Raw genomic sequence first — 19,847 nt, 5'->3', positions numbered from 1 at the left:
GTGATGAATATTTAAATCTGTAACAATTCTATTTGGTGTATACCAGCATATGTAATTCAAGATTTATCTACCAATGAATCATAAGTGCTAAGCACCAACCTTCGTAAAACTGAAAGCCAATTTAAATCAAACAGACAAAAACCAACAAATAAGAAATATAATTGGAACTGAGTTGACTAGATCAGATTGCTTGAACTAGCCAGCTGTTTAACAGCTACCAAGACATCTTTTGGCACCCATTTTTTAGGTCAAAAATTCCAATTGTAGGTTCAGATTCCGATCATGCGGTTCCATTGGTTTTTGGTGAAGGAGGTTGAGATTGGAAAGGTAATTGTGAATTTCAGATTCATTCTGTGATTTGAGTGTTTGTTTTTTCAAAAGACAAATTGGAGATCAACTCACATTTAAAATATTAAAACAGGTGCTCCTTTTCCATTATGAATTACAGAAAACAGCACCAGTCCAATATGTTAACTGCTTGTCAAGAAGATATAATAACGTTATTGGAAATTATTTTAAAACAGATTTCTAGTGGGGGGTGTGTGTGACTTAATTGGATTAAAGCCAGCTAGTCTGGGTGCTTTGATGCATAGTAGTTTTGAGACGTTAATTAGGTAAACGTAAGGAGGGTATAACGTTGTTAATTAAGTAAACATAAGTAGGGTATAAGGTAAAGTGTAAATGTGCATTTGTTATGAGAAACCATTCAAGACTGTGGGTGAAATCTTGTACCTAGCTAGAAGACGTCAAACAATGTATTTATTTTTTTCAGCTTACTAATAAAATTGATAGGATGAAAGGATGTTATTGTTAGAAGAGGTAAAGTTAAAAGCCTTGTGATACAATGGAAAATTTACATTCAAAGAGAAAGATATATAATAAAAGGAGAAAGGAGATTGTGTGTAAAGTAGGGGCATTTTAAGATCCAACAAGTGTGAGAAGTCTTCAGTCTGCAAGCCTCAATCTGCTGTTTGCAAGGACCCAGAGCTGAAAGAAACTCATTTTGAATGTGACTGTCCACGGTGTACTTTGCCAGGCATCTGTTTAAATCTATGAGATTTATTGTTGCTTTAACAGGGATATAATTGAGAGTCAGCTTAATTAGGGGATTTTTGTAGTTATTATAGTAGTAATTTTGTAGATGTATGTATGTGTTTTCAATCTTTGTATTAATAAATGCTTAATTTAGTTTTATAAAAAACTTCGAGACTCGGTGGTCTTATTACTACTGAATTCAAAGCTTGCATCTCGAAACATACAAATTGCAAAAATGGGTTATGGCAGTTATTTCAAGTTTCCCTCTGGGATTTGAACAACTCAGAATTGGCTGTGTCATAATGTGCTAGAAAACAAAGATAATTGATCAAATAAATAGAAAGGCTGGGGGGGATTTTATCTATCCCCCTCGTTACTGTAGGTTATTTATAGCTTGTTGGAACATCAGCTGCAGGCACAAACAGCCACATAGGAACATGATGTCATGGCGATGCCAGAGGCCCAACTCAAAAAAGGGCAGAATGCTGTACGAAATATTCCTGGATACAAGGTGTTCAGGAAAGAGAGGGAAGAAAAGAAAGGAGATGGGGTGGCTGTAATTAAGAAGGATGTTACTGTGTTGTAGGGCTATGATGTCCTGGAGGGGTCAAATGCTGAACCTATTTGGTTAGAATTAAGAAACAATATAGGTGCCATTACACTACTGGGTGTACTCTATCAACTATTGGGAAATTAAAAAAAGGAGCAAATTTGCAGGAAAATTACAGAAAATTGCAAAAACTATAGAATAGTGATAATGGATTACATAGGATATACGGCATAGAAATAAACCATTTGGCTCAACCAGTCTATGTGGTCTTTATGCTCCACTCAAGACTCTTCCCATCTCTCTCATCAAAACTTATCATAACTATCTACTCCCTTGTCTAGTTTTCCTTTAAATGCGTCTATATGTACTATTCACTTCAACCAGTCTGTGGTAGCGAGCTCCACATTCATTTTTTGGTAAAGAAGTATCTTCTTAATTCCCTATTGGATTTCTTGGTATTATAAATTGGGATAATAATAATGTAAAGGGGAGAGATGGGGAAGAGGTTCTGAAGTGTGTCTCAGGAGAATTTGCTTATCAATTTGTTTTCAGACCAACGAGGAAGAAGGTATTGCTGGATCTGCGGAATGAAGTGGGTCAAATGGACCAAGTGTCAGTCGAGGAGCTGTTAGGGAACAGTGATCATCGTATCATAACATTCAGGTTAGCTACGGCAAAGGACAAGGAGCAATCTAAAGTAAAAGTAAAGATTAAAGGACTGGGGTGAGAACGGACTTGTCCAAAATAAACTGGAATCAAAGCTTGGCAGAAAAACTGTTACAGAACCTGTTTGAGTATAAATGAGCCACAAAGGGGAAAGATGTAGAGCAAGCAAAGCCAGGGTTCTCTGGGTGATGAGAGAAATGCAGAGCAAATTGAAGCAGAAAAAAGGGGCGTATGACAGATTGATAAGTGAGAAGCAGGCTGGATATAGAAAGTTCAGAGAGGAAGTGAAAAAGGAATCAGAGGCAAAAAGAGTATGAAAAAAGGCTGGCAGTTAACTTAAAGGGAATCCAAAAATCTTCTATAAGCATATGAACAGTAAAAAGATGGTAAGAGATGGTAAGATGCCCATAGAAAACTTGATGGCAGCAGGATAGCATCAAGGAGCTATCCCAACATGCCTCCTCAGTATTTTCCCAGCCCCCATGGCTCCAGACCTGCCACCATGGGGCCAGGAAAAGTCAGCCCCATAAGTTACCAGCACTGGATGGGGTGCATCCGAGGATGCTGAATCAAGTAAGGGTGGAAATGCAGAGGTGACCTGAGGAAAAATTTTTCAATGTGGTGAGTGTTTATGATCTGGGATGCAATACCTGAGAGGGTGCTGGAGGCAGTTACAATCAGGGGTTTCAAAAGTGAACTGGATAAGCACCTGAAAAGAAAAAGCTTGCAGGGCTCTGAGGAAAGGATGAGGGAATGGAACTGGCCGAGTTGCTCTTGCAGAGAGCCAGCAGAGACATGATGGGCCAAGTGGCCTCCTTCTGTACTGTAGCCATGCTGATTTTATGATATATCCACATATAGATATGCAAATTCAATTGTAGAAGAAAAATTTTAATTCAAAATCAGTCTCTCTTGTGGCTCTCTGTCTCAAATTGTTTCTCAGAAACACATTTTTACATTGAATGTTCCATTGTACATTTGACAGTGATCAAAAGCAGAGAGGAGCTGTGTGATGCTATGACAATGAGAGGCATAGAACTCTAAAATCTGTGGAAATTTCAGGAAATCTCTTAGATAATTCAACTTTGCTGAGAAAGAAACTCATCGCCCAATAGGTCTCAAGATAGTTCCTTTGAATGTGTGAAGAATGAGAGACAAGAGTATGCCTCAAGCATTCATTTATATAAAGCAAAAAAAAAGAAAAGAAGAGCAGTACAATTGAGAAAAGTGCTTTTGAATCTGTTTTTGAGAGTTGACGGAGGATAAATATTGGCCAGAATACTGAGTATAACTTCCCTGCTCTTCTTCGTAAATGATGCCATAATAACGTTACCTGGGGGTCGTGGCGGAACAAGAGGGAAAGAGAGTGTACAGGGGGAAGGAAAGAAAATTTACTTATCCAACAAGATTAATATCCAGATCTGAAAAGAGAAAAACTAAGCAAACGTTATAACACATACCCTTTCTTTTTTTGATATTGCAGATCTTAGCACTTGTATCTCTGCCTTATATCTATTCTCAGTATCAGCAAGTTCCTCTTTTAGCAAATCAATTTTTATTCGTGCACTGTGCAGGTCACCCATGGTTTTGTCACGAATGTTGGAAGTATCAGCAAGCTCCTGAGCCATCAAAGCAATTTTCTGCTCGCTTGCTTGCACATGTTCCTCAGCTCTGCGTAGACGTTCACGGAGAATGGATACTTCATCCTGAAAATCACAGCAGACATGAGAAAATAATTACAGCTGTTGTTTTGGCCATTTGAGCAAACCAAAGATATGGATGTTTATTGCATTCCAAATTGTAGTGACAAGAAAAAAACATCAGCTAATCACAGCACACCAGTAATAATGCTCTTTTCATAATGCTGAAAGAACTTACAAGCCACTTGATCATTAGGATTTTTGAGAAGTTAGACGATGCAAATACATATAAAGACAAATCGAAGCATAGTCAGTTTTAGTCATGAGTTCTGAAAATGGTGTTCAACACTGTCAATGTATGATAGGTATATTTTTTCCAGAGAAGTCTATCTTCCTACAAAAAACATCAAGTTAATTCAAAATAAATGTTAGTAATAATGTGGCAAGAAGGATCGCCCCATTACTTTCACTTAACAATAACTTTCTTGCTACATTGTTACATTTATTTGGAGTTAACATTGTGTTTTTGGTTACCTTGTTAAAATTCATGAGGGACTTTGAGCTTCACATCCACCGCCCCAATCGCATGTCCCTTCACACCTCCTTTATCCATTCCCATTTCTAAAGACCCTCTTCCTCACATCACTACTCCAGCTCTTCCTCTTTCAACTGCCAAGCTATTTTCCAGTCTCCCTTGCTCCACTGTCATTCACCTCACTGTCAGCCCTCAAAACACACTCCGCCAAAGTAGGGGACAAGGCAGAGGTTCCTTATTCTCAAACTGTTTCCACCCTTTGTTTGCTCGAAGGCTTTTTTGTCTTTCAACATTCAACTTCTTGCTTTTAAGAAATAAGACGAAGGTTGAAATTTCTTGTCTGCTTCTCATTTTGTGCATCACCTGCCTGTTTCACAGCAGATAGAAATAGGAATCTCAGGTGTATTTGATTAGAGCTGACATTTTCTAAACACCAACAAAACCCAAATGAGTTCATTATTGGTCTCAAAATTAAACCTAGATATTCAAGATTTTAATTATTGAAGAAAATATTTTCAGTGATTTTTGTAGAAACCAGTAGTCAGATTGCATTTAGTAACGAGTTTAGATAGGCACAAAACCAATTGTAAGTGGGGACATAGGAGCACAGAAACACAAAAAAGATGACAAAAATGTGAGGAGTTAACATCCACTTCAAGTCTGTGCAATTTAGGTTTGAAGAACTTTTCCAAAGGACTTAAAAAGGAGAAATTTACATGGCTATGCAGAAAGAGCACAGAATGGGACAAACTGGATAGCCCAACAAAGGCAGTATCATTATGCACTGAACGGCCTCCTTCTGTGATGTATGAAACTGATCCAATTGAGATAAATCACATGCACATATATTCCATCCCCTAATGTACATGAAAAATTTAACGGGCAGGCTACCATATCTTGAAGCAAAATTCACAAATATAGAAGCTGCAATATGAAAAGTAGTAGAGACCCAAATTTAAAAGAACTCATTTCAAACGTTTGATTTATTAAGAAAGGACTATGTCTTTCAAGCATTGGTTATGTTGACAGCGAGACTTCGGGAGAGAGAAGTGAAGGCAGCAAGGCTTCTAGAGGAGAGAGGAAATTTCAGTTTTGAAAAAAGTGATCAGTGACATCATAGGAAAGCCGTAAATTGATTGGCTGGTGAGTAACAGCCGTTGGGTACCGTGTGCAAATAGTTGGAAATTAGAAAATAAAATATTTTAAAATTTACATTTTTTAAAGTGGTAAAGGTCTATTCTATTACTAAGGTTTAAATTAGCACAGTGAGTGCTGGCAAGGAGAGGCACTAAATAAAGGAAAATAAATAATCAAATAAAATTAAATAATTAGTTAATTAAAATGCATTAAGAATGGCAGGGCAGGTGATGTGTTGCGACTGCAAAATGTGGGCCTTCCTGGGTGACAGTGTGATCGAGGACAAACATGCCTGCAGTAAGTGTCTGCGGCTTGAAAAGCTTTGGCTCAGGGTCATAGAGCTGGAGACTGCGTTACAGACACTGTGATACATCAGAGAGGGGGAAGTTACCTCGATACTTTGTACCAGGAGACAGTCACACCCTTAGGATAGGGTCTTTTGATTTGGTCAGTAGTCAGGGGCAGGAGGGCACGACTAAGTGAGGCAGGTAAGGGGACCCAAAAGGCAGGAGTGCAGGAGACTCGGCCCTTGCAATTGTCCAAAAGGTTTGAGGTTCTTCCAGCTTGTTTGGATGAGAGCAGGGACTGCAGGACAGCTAACTGATCAGGGCACCATGGTACAGGAAGCCATTCAAGCAGGGGGAGGGGAGTAAATAGGAATGTAGTGGGAGTAGGGGATAGTATAGCCAGGGGGATAGGCATAGTTCTCTGCAGCCCAGAATGAGTGTCCAGACAGCTTTGCTGCTTGCCCAGTGCCAGGGGCTGGGACATCTGCTCAGGGCTGGAGAGGAACTTGCAGAGGGGGCAGGGGCATCCAGTTGTTGTGGCCCACGTATGTACCAATGATATAGGCAGGACTAGGAAAGAGGGAGTATGAGCAACTAGGGTCTAAATTAAAAAGCAGAATCTCAAGGGTAATAATCTCTGAGCCATAAGCAAATTGGCATGGGGTAAATAAGATTAGAGAGATGAACCTGTGGCTCAAAGATTGTTGGACGAAAAATGAGTTTTGATTCATGGGGCACTGGTACCAGTACTAGGAAAAGTGGCAGCTGTACCTTTAGGGCGGTCTACACCTGAATCGTGCTGGGACCAGTGTTCTGGCAAATTGTATGGCTAGGGTGGTAGAGAGGGATTCAAGCTAAATAGTGGGGGGAAGGTAGAGGAAATACAGTAAAAGGGAAAGAACAAAGTGTTAGAGCAGGGTTGCAATTTGGGTAATGATTACCAGAGAGTGACAGAACATACAATTGTAAGAGTGCACCAGCAGATGAGACCAAAGATTGCAAAAATGGCAAAAAGAGTTTAAGGCCTTGTATCTGAGTGCACGCAGCATTTGCAACAAAAGGGATGAATTGCTCACACAGAGAAATAAACATGTATGACCTTTTAGGCATCACAGAGACATGGTTGAAAGGTGACCAAGACTGGGACCTAAATTTTGAAGGATGCCTGACATAGTGGCATTACAGGAAGCTAGGAAAAGGTGGTAGCTCTGTTAATTAACAAAGGCATTAGTTCTGTACTGAGGGATGACCTTAGCTTGAAAGATCAGGATGTAGAATCAATTTGGGTAGATAAGAAATAGCGAAGGTAAGAGGTCACTTGTGGGAGTAATTGATCGGCCCACTAACAGCAATTACACTGTAGGGCAGAGCATACAGGAAGTAATGAACGAAGAACGTAAGAAAGGTATTGCAATAATTATGGGCGATTTTAATCTACATGTAGAGTGGTAGAATCAGATTTGCAAAGATAACCCGGAAAATGAGTTCAGAGAATTTCTTAGAGCAGTATGTTCTAGAGTTAACCAGGGAGCAGGCTATCCCAGACCTGGTAATGTGCAATGAGACAGGACTAATCAATAACCTCATGGTACAGGAGCCTCTAAGTGACAGTGATCACAACATGATAGAATTTCATAAAAGTACCTGGAAAAACTCAGCAGGTCTGGCAGCATCTGCGGAGAGGAACACAGTTAACGTTTCGAGTCCGTATGACTCTTCAACAGAACTAAGTAAAAATAGAAGAGAGGTGAAATATAAGCTGGTTTAAGGGGGGGGGGGGTGGGACTGTCCCACCCCCTCTTAAACCAGCTTATATTTCACCTCTCTTCTATTTTTACTTAGTTTTGTTGAAGAGTCATACGGACTTGAAACGTTAACTGTGTTCCTCTCCGCAGATGCTGACAGACCTGCTGAGTTTTCCAGGTATTTTTATTTTTGTTTTGGATTTCCAGCATTCGCAGTTTTTTGCTTTTATCTTTATGATAGAATTTCATGTTCAGTTTGAAAGCAAGAGGTGTGGGCCCATGAGTAGTGTTTTAAACATAAATAAAAAGTAACTATGAGGGTATGAAGGCAGAGCTGGCTAAGGTGAACTGGGAAATTAGTGTCGTGTCCATAAGAAATGAAAGAGATCATAAACTGTTCAAATCAAACCTTACTTTCCATTCGCTTAAGAATGCATTTTGCTGGACCAGGTCACATGATTTGCAAGTTGGCTACAGTTTTGGAAACTTCCAACAGTAATTACAGGACCAAGCTCAACCTTCATCCTCGTGGAATTTCACACTTATCATTGTATGGACCCATTACAATCAACGAAACAAGTGAGCAACAAACGGTCCATCTCCCCAGCTTGGACTATAACAAAGGGATAGCCATCAAAACTCATTAGACCTGTGGAGGTGCTAATAGCCACCATCTATCACCTAAGGTGAACAATGGATTTTGACCAGAGGCATAAAAACTGATTGTTACTGTGAGAGTGACTCATCAAAGATAACCCCACATGACCTTTGGTTTTGGTAAGTTTAAAGGCTAAATTCCTGGACTCCCAGGGCCATCTGCTGTTAAACATCCAGCCTGTCAACACCAAAACCGGAATCCAGGCTGACAACAAAGCTTGCCTCAAGTCTAAACCTGCTCAAAGCCAGGTTCTCTGGAGGACTCCTGCCATCACCGGTGAGTGGACTGACTTCATCTTGCTGTGTCATCAACTTTAAAGAAATTTTGTAACTCCTGCTTTCAGCTAACTGAACCCACCTTAACTCCTACGTGAAGGAACCCTCAGTGGACTCTGGCAGTCGGGTGAATTAATATCCATATCTTTGTTTTTTAAAAAAAAGTTATTCCTAGTTGTAAAACTCTTTTCTTTCCTATTTCCTTCTTGCGTGCATGTATGTAGTTGTGACGACCATTCCCGAGTTTGAATATATAATTAAACAATACTTCTGATTTAACCTTCAAGAAGTTTTGCTGCGAGTCACTTTAAAACTGACTTAATGAAGAGGGGGTTTGGGGAAACAACCAGGGCCATCTCAAAAATTAAAACACCTCTTCTTACTGAGGGACAGTGAGGAAAATAAAGGAGTTCAGTTCACCTCTCTCCCTTGTCCATAACACTAGGTTAAAGGTGGGACAGTTGTGATGCAATGTCAGGCTTTTAAGGAGATATTTAATAACTCTCAGCAAAGATTTATCCCAATGAGAAAGAAAGGCTCTTTGAGAAAGATGCATCATCTATGGCTAAATAAGGAAGTTAAGGATAATAACAAATTGAAAGAAACACTGTACAAATCTGCAAAAATTAGTGGTAGGTCAGAGGATTGGACAGAATTTAAGAACCGGCAAAGAATGGCTAAAAAGAAAATAAAGAGGCAGAAATCAGAGTATGAGAGAAAACTTTCCAGTAATATAAAAACAGATTATTGTAAGTTTCTATAAGTATTTTAATAGGAAAAGAGTAACTAAAGCTACTGTTGGTCCTCTTAATAGTGAGCCTCGGGAACCGAGAATGGAAAACAAATAAGTGGCATAGGCGTTGAACAGGTATTTTGTGTCTGTCTTCATGGTAGAAGACTTAGAAAACTTCCCAAAGATAACTGAAAATCAAGAGGTGATAGCGAGGGATGAGCTTAAAACAATCACCATCACCAGGAAAAGGTGCTAGGAAAACTATTAGACCTAAAGGCTGACAAGTCCCAAGGACCAGATGGCCTGCATCCTCGGGTCTTAAAAGAAGTGGCTGCACAGATTGTAGATGCATTGGTTATAATCTTCCAAAATTCGTTAAGATTCTGGAAGGGCCCCAGTGGATTGGAAAATAGTATAATGCCTTTCTTCAACAAAGGACAGAGGCAGAAAGCAGGAAACGATGGGCCAGTTAGTCTAATATCTGTCATATGGGAAATGTTAGAATCCATTATAAAAGGAGATTATAGCAGGATACTTAGAAAATCATGATGTGATCAGACAGGGCCAACGTGGCTGTATCAAAGGAAAATAATCTTTAACTAATCCACTGGAGTTTTTGACAAAGTAACATTCAAAGTGGATAAAGGGGAACCGGTGGGTGTGGTGTATTTGGGTTTCCAAAAGGCATTTGATGTAAGTTGCCACATCAAAAGTTACTACACAAGATAAGAGCACATGGTGTAGGGAGTAACATATTGGGATGGATAAAGGATTGGTTAGCTAACTAGACAAGTGCCACAGGTATCAATGCTGGGGCCTCAACTATTTACAATCTGTATAAAGGATTTGGATGAAGGAACCAAGTGTATGGTAGTTAAATTTGCTGATGACACCAAAATAAGCAGGAAAGTAAGCTGTTAAGAGGAGGTAGAGAGTTTGCAAACGGATACAGACAGTTTAAATGAGTGGGCAAAAATTTGGCAGGTGGAGTATAATATGGGTTAATGTGAACTCGTCCATTTTTGGTAGGAAGAATAGAAAAGCAGTATATTATTTAAATTGTTATGATGTGGCAGATGATGTGTGCCAGGTGGATCAAATCCAGGAGGGAAACTTGATCATGCGGTCACAACTGTTTTACAATTTGTATTTTATTTTGAGATGCGTGTCCTGAATTCAGAAGTAATAAGACTACCATGGCTTCAGAGGTTTTTAGAAAACTAAATTAAACATTTATTAATAAAAGAAAAGATTTCATAAACATACATTGGTCTACAAATTACTACTGTAATAACTCCTAAAACCCCTAATTAATCTGGCTCCCAGTTACACCTCCATTGAGGCAACAGTAGAAAAACAAATAGATTTAAACAGACCCAGGCAAAACAACACGATATCCTGGACAGTGATATTCAAAGTGAGTTTTCTCAGCTTTGGTTCCTGTAGACAGCAGCTTGATGCAGAGAGGCTGGAGGCTTTTCACACTTGTGTTAGATTTTAGAATTCCTTCTCTTTACACATAACCTCACCTACTTTATATGTTTCTCCCTTTTAATGCCAAGTCCATTGTTCCCTTTTTTTTTTGCAACTTCACTTTTCTCATAATATAAATCTTTCAGAGTACTGACTTTTATCAGTAATCTTTGGGAAAAATAAACATACTGTTTAGTTTATCTTCCTCTGGCTAGGTGTAACATCTTACCATCTATTTGAAATTCAAACTAACCTAATTTATCTATAAATGCAAATTTTCCTTACACCTCACCTTCTAAAACTTCAGCCATGTTTACCTATTTAGCATTCAAAACTTAGCTTCTTGTTGATAACTCAAAGCCTCCAGACCAGCTGTCTCCAATTCAATTAAATCACACACAAACACAGAACCTATCAACACCCAACTATTAACCTACTTTTACAATAAATCACAATAAGATTATGAGAATTATATTTTCATGACAAAATGGAGAGAGATTACAGGAATTGGTGGTACAGAGGGAACTAGGTGTCCAGGTACATGAATCACAAAGTTAGTATGCAGGTACATCAAGTGATCAAGGCGACAAATGGAATGTTGGCACTTATGCAAGAGGAATGGAATATAAAAGTGGGGAAGTTTTACTGCAGCTGTACAGGGCCTTGGTGAGATCAAATCTGGAGTACTGGGTACAGTTTTGGTCTCCTTATTTGAAAAAAGAGATATAACGGCCTTAGAAGCAGTTCGGAGAAAGGCCACTCGACTCATTCCTGGGATGAATGGCTTATCTTATGAAGAAAGGTTGAACAGGTTAAGCCTATACCCTATGGAGTTTAGAAGAATGTGAGGTGATCTTGAGGGGTTTTGATGGGGCGGATACTGGGAGAAGTTTCCTTTTGTGGGGAAAACTAGAACCGGGGACATAATAAGGTCTCCCTTTTAAGACAGATGAGGAAATTATTTTTCTCTCAGGAGTCTAGGGTGTGGAATTCTCTTCCCTAGAAGTTAGTGGGGGCTGAGTCTTTCAATTTATTCAAGGCAGAGTTAAGAGAGATTTTTGTTACACAAGGGAGTCAAGGGTTATGGGATGCAGGCAGGAAAGTGGGGCTGAAACCACAACCAGATCAGCCATGATCTTACCGAATGATGGAGCAGGCTCGAAGGCCTAAATGGCCTTCTCCTGACCCCATGCTCCCAGAATGGAGGAAAACAACTCACCCATGCTATCTGGGCACATTCCATAAGACTTTTCCTATGCCCTACTAAAGGTCCACTTGCAGACAAGTTCATGTTCCTTCTGGACCAAAAAAATTAGAAGAATACAGGAAAAGAACACAAAGGAGGAACTAATTGAAGAGCTCTTTCAAGTAGCACAGACATGTTGGGCCAAATGCCCTCCAGCTCTGTATCATTCCATGCTTCTATTACCTTATATACAAAATAATCTGGAACCACAAGCCACAAGATTAACAGTGAACCTTTTTGCTAATAAGGTACATGCTGAAATATTAGTAATTCACACTGTATATTGATCTCTCCAACTGATGGAGAAAACAATCCCAATCAAACCATATACCTCAGCTCATTTAAGTGAAATTAAACAAGAAAAAGCATCACTTTTCACTAAATTATGATATCTCATATTCAATGTCTCTCAATAAAACAATAACATTCTAAAAGCATTCTAACAGCTGTTTAAAACTTGGACCCTTGATCAAAACCTTTTTACCAAAAGGAAAATTCATAGAATTATCTATCTGTCTCTACACGTATAGTTAAACAAATCTGCATCAGGCCAGATAATGTTCCTCCTTTTATTTTAAAGTCCAAAATGGGATAAAAAAAAATCAAAGATCCATAACAACATATGCAATGGAGTAGTCAAATGGATAAGCGTATGTATGCACACATTGTAGTCTGCCTTCTTCCCAACACGGTAAGAACCAAATGGACTACCAGTCACACAGAGTGCCGCGCAACAGACAACAATCTATCATCCCGAACAATGCACCTGCACAGGAGACAATTATTGATCAGGATAAGAAAGCACAGGACATGGAATTGAGCACTGGTGAAGAAATTGTAGCAATGGTACCAGTTAATGTGGTACTGTCTGGTATAGGGTGGAGCTTCAGCATGTATACATGTGGCAAGAGGCCTCGATAGGTGTGTTTTCAAACAAAGGCTGCTGTGTACAAAGAGGTTCTACTTCTGAAAGATGGTCTGGGTAACTTGGAAGATTCCACAACAAACATGCACCGTGTCTGCACAGAGACTGAGATTTGTCACTTTGCAACTATAGTGCAGACTGTAACCTGGCTACGGGTACAGTAATATGCTGAATGATGTTTATCATGCAAGCACAGGTTCAATCCCAAGCACACAATCCCAGGTGTAACTGGATGGCACTCAAACAGTAGTTGTGTGCTGTCACATATCTCTGCACACACAATAATGACATTGCCTCTGAAAGCAATTAGACCCCAGAGGTACATCCTGGAAAAAATAATTCAAACCAGAATTTCAGGAGACCAAGCAAATACTCAGAATAAAAGGATTTTTTTAACTAGCAGTCATTTCCGATTAATGGCTTGTGTTAATTAAATACAAATGTCAAGTAATATGAATAAATGGACAACATTGAATGGCCTGATAAGGAATATCTGGGTTGTCCCTCAAACACCACATTCTTATTTCTCACCCATTTAACAAAGCAGTAAATCAGACAAGGGAGTTGAACATCATCTCCAACAGTCAGGTTCTCAGGTCTGTCTCAACTTACGTCTATTTTTAATAACACCCAATATGTAATCAAGGTTTTGGGATAAATCAGAAGGTTTATTGGCTTAAAGGAAAAGAAAGTGAAAATAAGTTAGAAGTTGGAAGGCCAAGTTTAACTTGGAGATCAACATTTTAAGAACATGGATAATAATAGTCAGATAATTTACTTGTAAGGTCAGATACACTAGGATAACAAGCAGATGACTGAAAAGAACATGAATACCATGACTATGGGTAAAGAATATTCAAAAACCTTACAATAAACAGTCATGGAATGAGAAGGTTGCCTGTGCACATGCATGCATAGATACACATATAAAGAAATCTAACCATAAGCTAAGCATACAATGATCTTCGACAACAACTATAATTGTTACTTAAAACAATTACAATCACCAGGGAAAGTGCACTGAGAAAATTATTAAATATAAAAGCTGACAAGTCCCCAGGTTCTGATGGACTTCATCCTAGAGGCTTAAAAGAAGTGGCTAAGATAATAGATGCATTGGTTTTAATTTTCCAAAATACCCTAAATTCAGAAAAGGTCCCATCAGATTAGGAAACAGTGAATATGACTCCTTTATTCAAGAAAGGAAGGAGACAGAAAGCAGGAAACTGTAGGTCAGTTAGCTTAACATCTGTTATAGGGAAATTGCTGGAATCTATTATTGAGGTTATGGCAACGCACGTGGAAAATCTCAATGCAATCAAGCAGAGTCAACATGGCTTTGTGAAAGGAAAATCATGTTTGACTAGTTTATTAGAGTCCTTTGAGGAAGTAATAAGCACTGTGGATAAAGGAGGACCTGTGTAGTACTTAGATTTCTAGATGGCATTTGACAAGGTATGACATTAAAGGTTAGGTTACTATGTGTAGGGGATAACATATTAGCATGGATAGAGGACTGGTTAGTTAACAGGAAGCAGAGAGTAGGCCTAAATGGGTCCTTTTCAGGTTGGAAGGGTGTAATGAGTGAAGTGCCACAGGGATCACTGCTGGGGCCTCAACTATTTACAATTTATATAAATGATTTGGACGAATGGACCAAATGTACTGTTGCTAAATATGCTGATGACACAAAAATACGTAGGAAAGTAAGTTGTAAAGAGGATATAAGGAGTCTGCAAAGGGACATAGATAGGTTAAGTGAGTGGGCAAAAATTGGCAGGTGGAGTATAATGTGGGAAAATGTGAACATGTGCATTTTGGCAGGAAGGAGAGAAAAGCAGCACATTACTTAAATGGAGAGATATTGCAGAACTCTTGAAGTAGAGGGGGGTCTGGATGTCTTGGTACATGAATCAGGAAGTTAGTATGCAGGTCCAGCAAGTTATCAGGAAGGTAAATGGAATGTTGTCGTTTATTGCAAGGGGAATGGAATATAAAAGCAGGGATGTTTTGCTACAGTTGTACAAAACATTGGTGAGAGCACTTCTAGAGTACTGTGTATAGTTTTGGTCTCCATATTTAAGAAAGGATATAAATGCTTTAGAAGCAGTTCAGAGAAGGTTAACTCGCATGATACCTGGGATGGGGGTGTTATCTTACGAGGAAAGGTTGGACAGGCTGGGCCTGTAGCCATTGGAGTTTAGAAGGTTAAGATGTGACCTTATTGAAACACAAAGATCCTGAGAGGACTTGACAGGGTGGGCGCTGAAACGATGTTTCCCCTTGCGGGAGAGACTCGAACTAAGGGACACCGTTTTAAAAATAAGGGGTCTCCCGTTTAAGAAGGAGATAAGAAACTTTTTCACTCAGGTGGTCATGAGTCTTTGAAACTGTCTTCCCCAGAGCACAGTGGAGACACGGTCAATGAATATTTTAAAGAAGAGGTAAATAGATTCTTGACTGACAAGGGAGTCAAAGGTTATTGGGATTGGGTGGAATGTGGAGTTCAGGCCACAATCAGATCAGTCGTGATCTAATTGAATGGCGGAGCAGGCTCGAGGGACTAATGGGCCTACTGTTGCTCCTAATTTGTATGTTCATGTGTAAGGAAACAGATTGTATTTATCAGCTAACACTGAAATATTGTGATACAATAACTACATGTGCCAAAATGGTTCAGACTGTGGATTAATATATACATTGAAATCCCTCACTGCTTAATCTTATGATGGTATCATTTCTTGGAATATGTTGAATAGTTATGTAATGTGTTTTGAATGCAATTCTTTGATCTCTTTAGCAAGAAGAGGTTTATTAGTTCACTCAGTGGTGTAAGAGGCGGTTAATGTTGTGTAAATGTTGACACACTTTGGACTGGAACATTGTTATGACACAGCTGATGGTAAAGATATTCCACACCCTAGCCACCTGCTGTTAGAAAGTTCTCTCTCATATTGCTTTTGCTTCTTTTTCCAATTACTTTAAATCTGTGCCCTCGTGTTCTTGATCCTTTCACGAGCGGAAACAGTTTCTGCCTTTCTACACTGTCCAGATCCCTCATGATTTTGAAAATATCTATCAGATCTCCTTTCAGCCTTCTCTTTTCCAAGAAAAACTGTCCTAACTACTCCAGTCTATCTACATAATTGAAGCTCCTCATCCCTGGAACCATCCTTGTGAATCGTTTCTGCACTCTCTCCAATGTCTCCAAATCCTTCCCAAAGCATGGCGCACAGTACCGGGTGCAATACTCCAGCTGAGTGCAAGGAAAACGCTCATGTGTTCACGCAAAGCTCAGCAAATATCTTCAGTCAGAAGTGGACAATTCTACTTAACCTCTTCCGGGGGCTTTCTGCCATCATAGATACCAGTGTCAATCACTTTAGTTTGTGCCACATGACAAGAAGCATCAGCTGAGTGCACTGGGACTATGGGTCCTGGCAGCATCCTCGCTACAGCACGAGAAGTAGCCTCTCCCCCAAGCAAGCTATTCCAGGGCAACTCTGACATGGCATCTCACTGATGATGTATGCCCCAGTACGCGAACCCATCAAGTAGGAGATAAATCTAGCCTGGATGTTTGATGGCATTACAACCAAAGAATCCCCCACCATCAAGATTCTCGGACATACCATTGACCAGAAACTTAACTGAACCAATCACAAATACTGTGGCTGCAAGAACAGGTCAAAGACAGGAATTCAGTGGCAATTAGCTGGCCTCCTAACTCCCCAAGCCTCTCCATCATCTACAAGGCACAAGGCAGGGTTGTGATGGAATACTCTCAACTTGCCTGGATGAGTACAGCTTCAACAAAATTCAAGACACCATCCTAGAAAAAGCAGCTGACATCCCATCCACCATCTTAAACAATCACTCTCCCCATGCACTGTAGCAACAGTGGATACCATCTACAAGAAGCAACTAAACAACTCGCCAAGTCTCCCTTGACAGCACCTTCCAAACCCGCAACTTCTATCACCAAGAATGACAAGGGGGTCAGGCACATAGAAACGCTACCACCTGCAAGTTCCCATCCCAGACACACACCATTCAGACTTGAGAATATATCTCTTTCTTCATCTGAGTTAAAATCCTGGAAATCCCTCCCTAACTGCATTGTGGGTACACCTATATCATGCAAGCTGCAATAGTTGAAGGCTGCAGCTTACCATCCCATTCTTAAGGGCAATTAGGGGTGGGCAATAAATGCTGGTACTGCTAGCGATGCCCACATCTCATGAACAAAGAAGAAAAAAATCATGTAATCTCTTGTGAAGAAAATGAAGCATTAGCTACTCAAAGCCAAGGATGTGTTATGAAGCAAAAACTAAACAAGAATGGTAAAAACTTGTGAGATTTTAAGTACAACAAATAATATACCCAATTCCAGAACTGTGTAGAACTAACCAAAAATCTCCTTAAACAACAGCTGCTCATGACTGTCGTATGCTGGGCAATACAGCTATGCCCTTGGTCAGAATACTCCTGTAGTAATCATGCTCTTCTAATCACAATCACTTCTGCTTTGTTAGCTTCATTTGGAACAAAATCTTCCTTTTGAATTGCCTCTACAGCTTCAGAATGGTACACGATGATTTCAAGAATTCAAATTGGCCTTCAAAAACTTTGCTTTGATTTTGAGCAGTAGAAATTCTCAAAACATTGCTTTACATGAACAATACATATTTATCTTGCACCTTTACTGTAATTAAGTGCTCCAAGGCACTTTACAGGGACAATATAAATCAAAATATGGGCACTGAGCCACATAACAAGATATTAGGGCAGTTGACCAAAAGCTGTTTAAGGAGCATCTTGAAGAAGGAAAATGAGGTAGAGGAGGTTAAGGAGGAATTCCAGATCTTAGGGCCCAGGTAGCTGAAGACTGGTGGAGTGATTAAAATTGGGGATGTTCAATAGGCCAGAAATAGAGGAGTGCAGATATCTCAGAGGGTTGTAAGGCTAGAAAGGAGAGGAGAGGTGAGGCACTGGAGGATTTGAAGACAAGAATGGGAATTTTAAAACTGAGGCATTACTTATCGAGGAGTCAATGTACATCAACAAGCACAGGGTCATGGGTGAACAGGATGTGTTGCAGGTTATGAAATGGGCAGAAGAGTTTTGGATGACCTCAAGTTTAGAGAGTAAAATGAGAGAGGTCAGCCAGGAGTACACTGGAAGGGTCAAGTCCAAAGGTAACAAAGGCATGGCTGAGGGTTTCAGCAGATAAGCTGAGCGGGGTGGAGTCAGGAGATGTTATGGAGGTGGGAATAGGCGGTCTTAGTGATGGCGTGGTTATATGGTTGTAAGCTCATCTTGGGGTCTAATGTGACATCCAGGTTGTGAAAAGTCAGATTCAGCCTCAGACAGCTGCCAGGACAGGGGATGGAGTCAGTGGTTATGGAGCAGAGTTTGTATTGGGGACTGAAGACAATAGGTTCGATCTTCCCAGTATTTAATGATCAGTTGTTGCTTTTTCTCAACATTACATTTTTGCTCAGATTTACTAACAGATGAACATGTGGCTAGGGTTATTTTTGTCCCCTATTGCTTCTTTGCTTTCTTGCACAAAAAAAAATACAGCTTAAGATACTGATTCTCATAGGGGTGCAACTCAAAAGCCATCAGTAGCACCTTGCATAAATGGTTAATCTTCATGTAGAGAGAGCAGTGTCAAGCTCTCTCAACTATGAAGCACATATCATTCAAAACTAATTATATCCTCACTCCAGATGTGCCATTTCTAACAGATAAATGAACAACAATCAGGAGCAGGAATTTTGGTCAATTTCCTACCTTCCCAGCCCATTGATAATGAAACTAACTCCAGTATAGACAATGGCATCATCCTTGTACTATCTAATCTGTAGAGCTATATATTGCATCAGATGGTGCATTCACCCCATGAGCCAAGTAGATAAACATTAACTTTCTACATGTACAAATAAACTACCAATCATGTGCATAAACAAAATACTGTAACAAAACAAATAAACATAGTGTATGACTCAAGCACTCGTACTAACGTAAAATGTTTCCGAGACATAAAACAATGAGTATGACAAAACAGGTGGTAGAAATTTGAAATGATACTGGTAAATAATCTATTGATGGTTGAGACACCTCAAGAAGCTTCATGACGTACTGATGTTATTTTAAAAGTTTAGTCTTTTCAATTAACATTTCTTACCATGTTAGAAGAGTTAACTAACAGTTCCTTATGCAATTTTTCTTTTTCTGACAAACATTGCTGTAGTCTTCCCACTTCTTCCTTGAAATGGGCCAGCATGTTCTCTTTACTTGCATCTAGGTTTTTAAAAGACTGCATCTCAGTAACCAGCTTTGTGTTTTCAATTTCTGTATTCTTTGCATGAACCTGCAAATAATTACAATTAGTTATAAAAGTTAATTATTTGGTTAGATGGCTAGTAGAAATCAAATATATAACAGTTGAGCATTTAAAACCTAAATTAAATGTGAAAAGCAGCATCATGCTATACACCAAAAGTGACTGTTTCTAAGATGGTTTTGAAACAGAAGTAATGGATTTGAAGTGAGAATGGTCAAGAGACATATTAAGACTTGAATACCTTCCTGGAAGCTATTGCAGCACAAAATCTGCATGTTTATGTTATAAGAATAAAAGAAACCTCTGACTATTATTTGATATACAGGTTTGGTATTTATTTGGAAGTAAAAGAATAAAATGACATTTGAAAACTGAATGAGAAGATCTGACACTGAGCCACACAAAGAGTTATTAGATTGGGTGACTAAAAGCTGAAGTGGTATCCTGAAGTAGGAGAGAGGAATAGGGAGGTGAAGACTTTTAGGGAGCTTAATCATCTACTCAATCAGGTGTTAAATTCACACAAAATCTTGATAAGGCACATCTGTAATAGTTAATATAAAAATAGCTGACAAAATTAGAGATTAGCT

At 39.3% G+C, this 19,847-nt stretch overlaps 1 protein-coding gene across 2 annotated transcripts in view; it reads right to left on the bottom strand.

Moving 5' to 3' along the window:
* Nucleotides 1-19,847, bottom strand: part of tax1bp1b (Tax1 (human T-cell leukemia virus type I) binding protein 1b) — a 711,119-nt gene that overhangs the window by 62,843 nt on the left and 628,429 nt on the right. For both annotated transcript variants that reach the window (XM_078539019.1, XM_078539018.1), the window contains exons 8-9: nucleotides 19,099-19,284; nucleotides 3,712-3,957 (exon numbers count right to left, since the gene is read on the bottom strand). In XM_078539019.1, the coding sequence (XP_078395145.1) occupies nucleotides 3,712-3,957; nucleotides 19,099-19,284 (432 nt within the window). The remainder of the gene's footprint in view (nucleotides 1-3,711; nucleotides 3,958-19,098; nucleotides 19,285-19,847) is intronic.

The sequence above is a fragment of the Cetorhinus maximus genome, chromosome 3, assembly GCF_964194155.1.
Source record: "Cetorhinus maximus chromosome 3, sCetMax3.hap1.1, whole genome shotgun sequence".
In the NCBI taxonomy this organism is placed as follows: Eukaryota; Metazoa; Chordata; class Chondrichthyes; order Lamniformes; family Cetorhinidae; genus Cetorhinus; species Cetorhinus maximus.
This window is presented reverse-complemented; position numbering and strand designations above follow the sequence as displayed.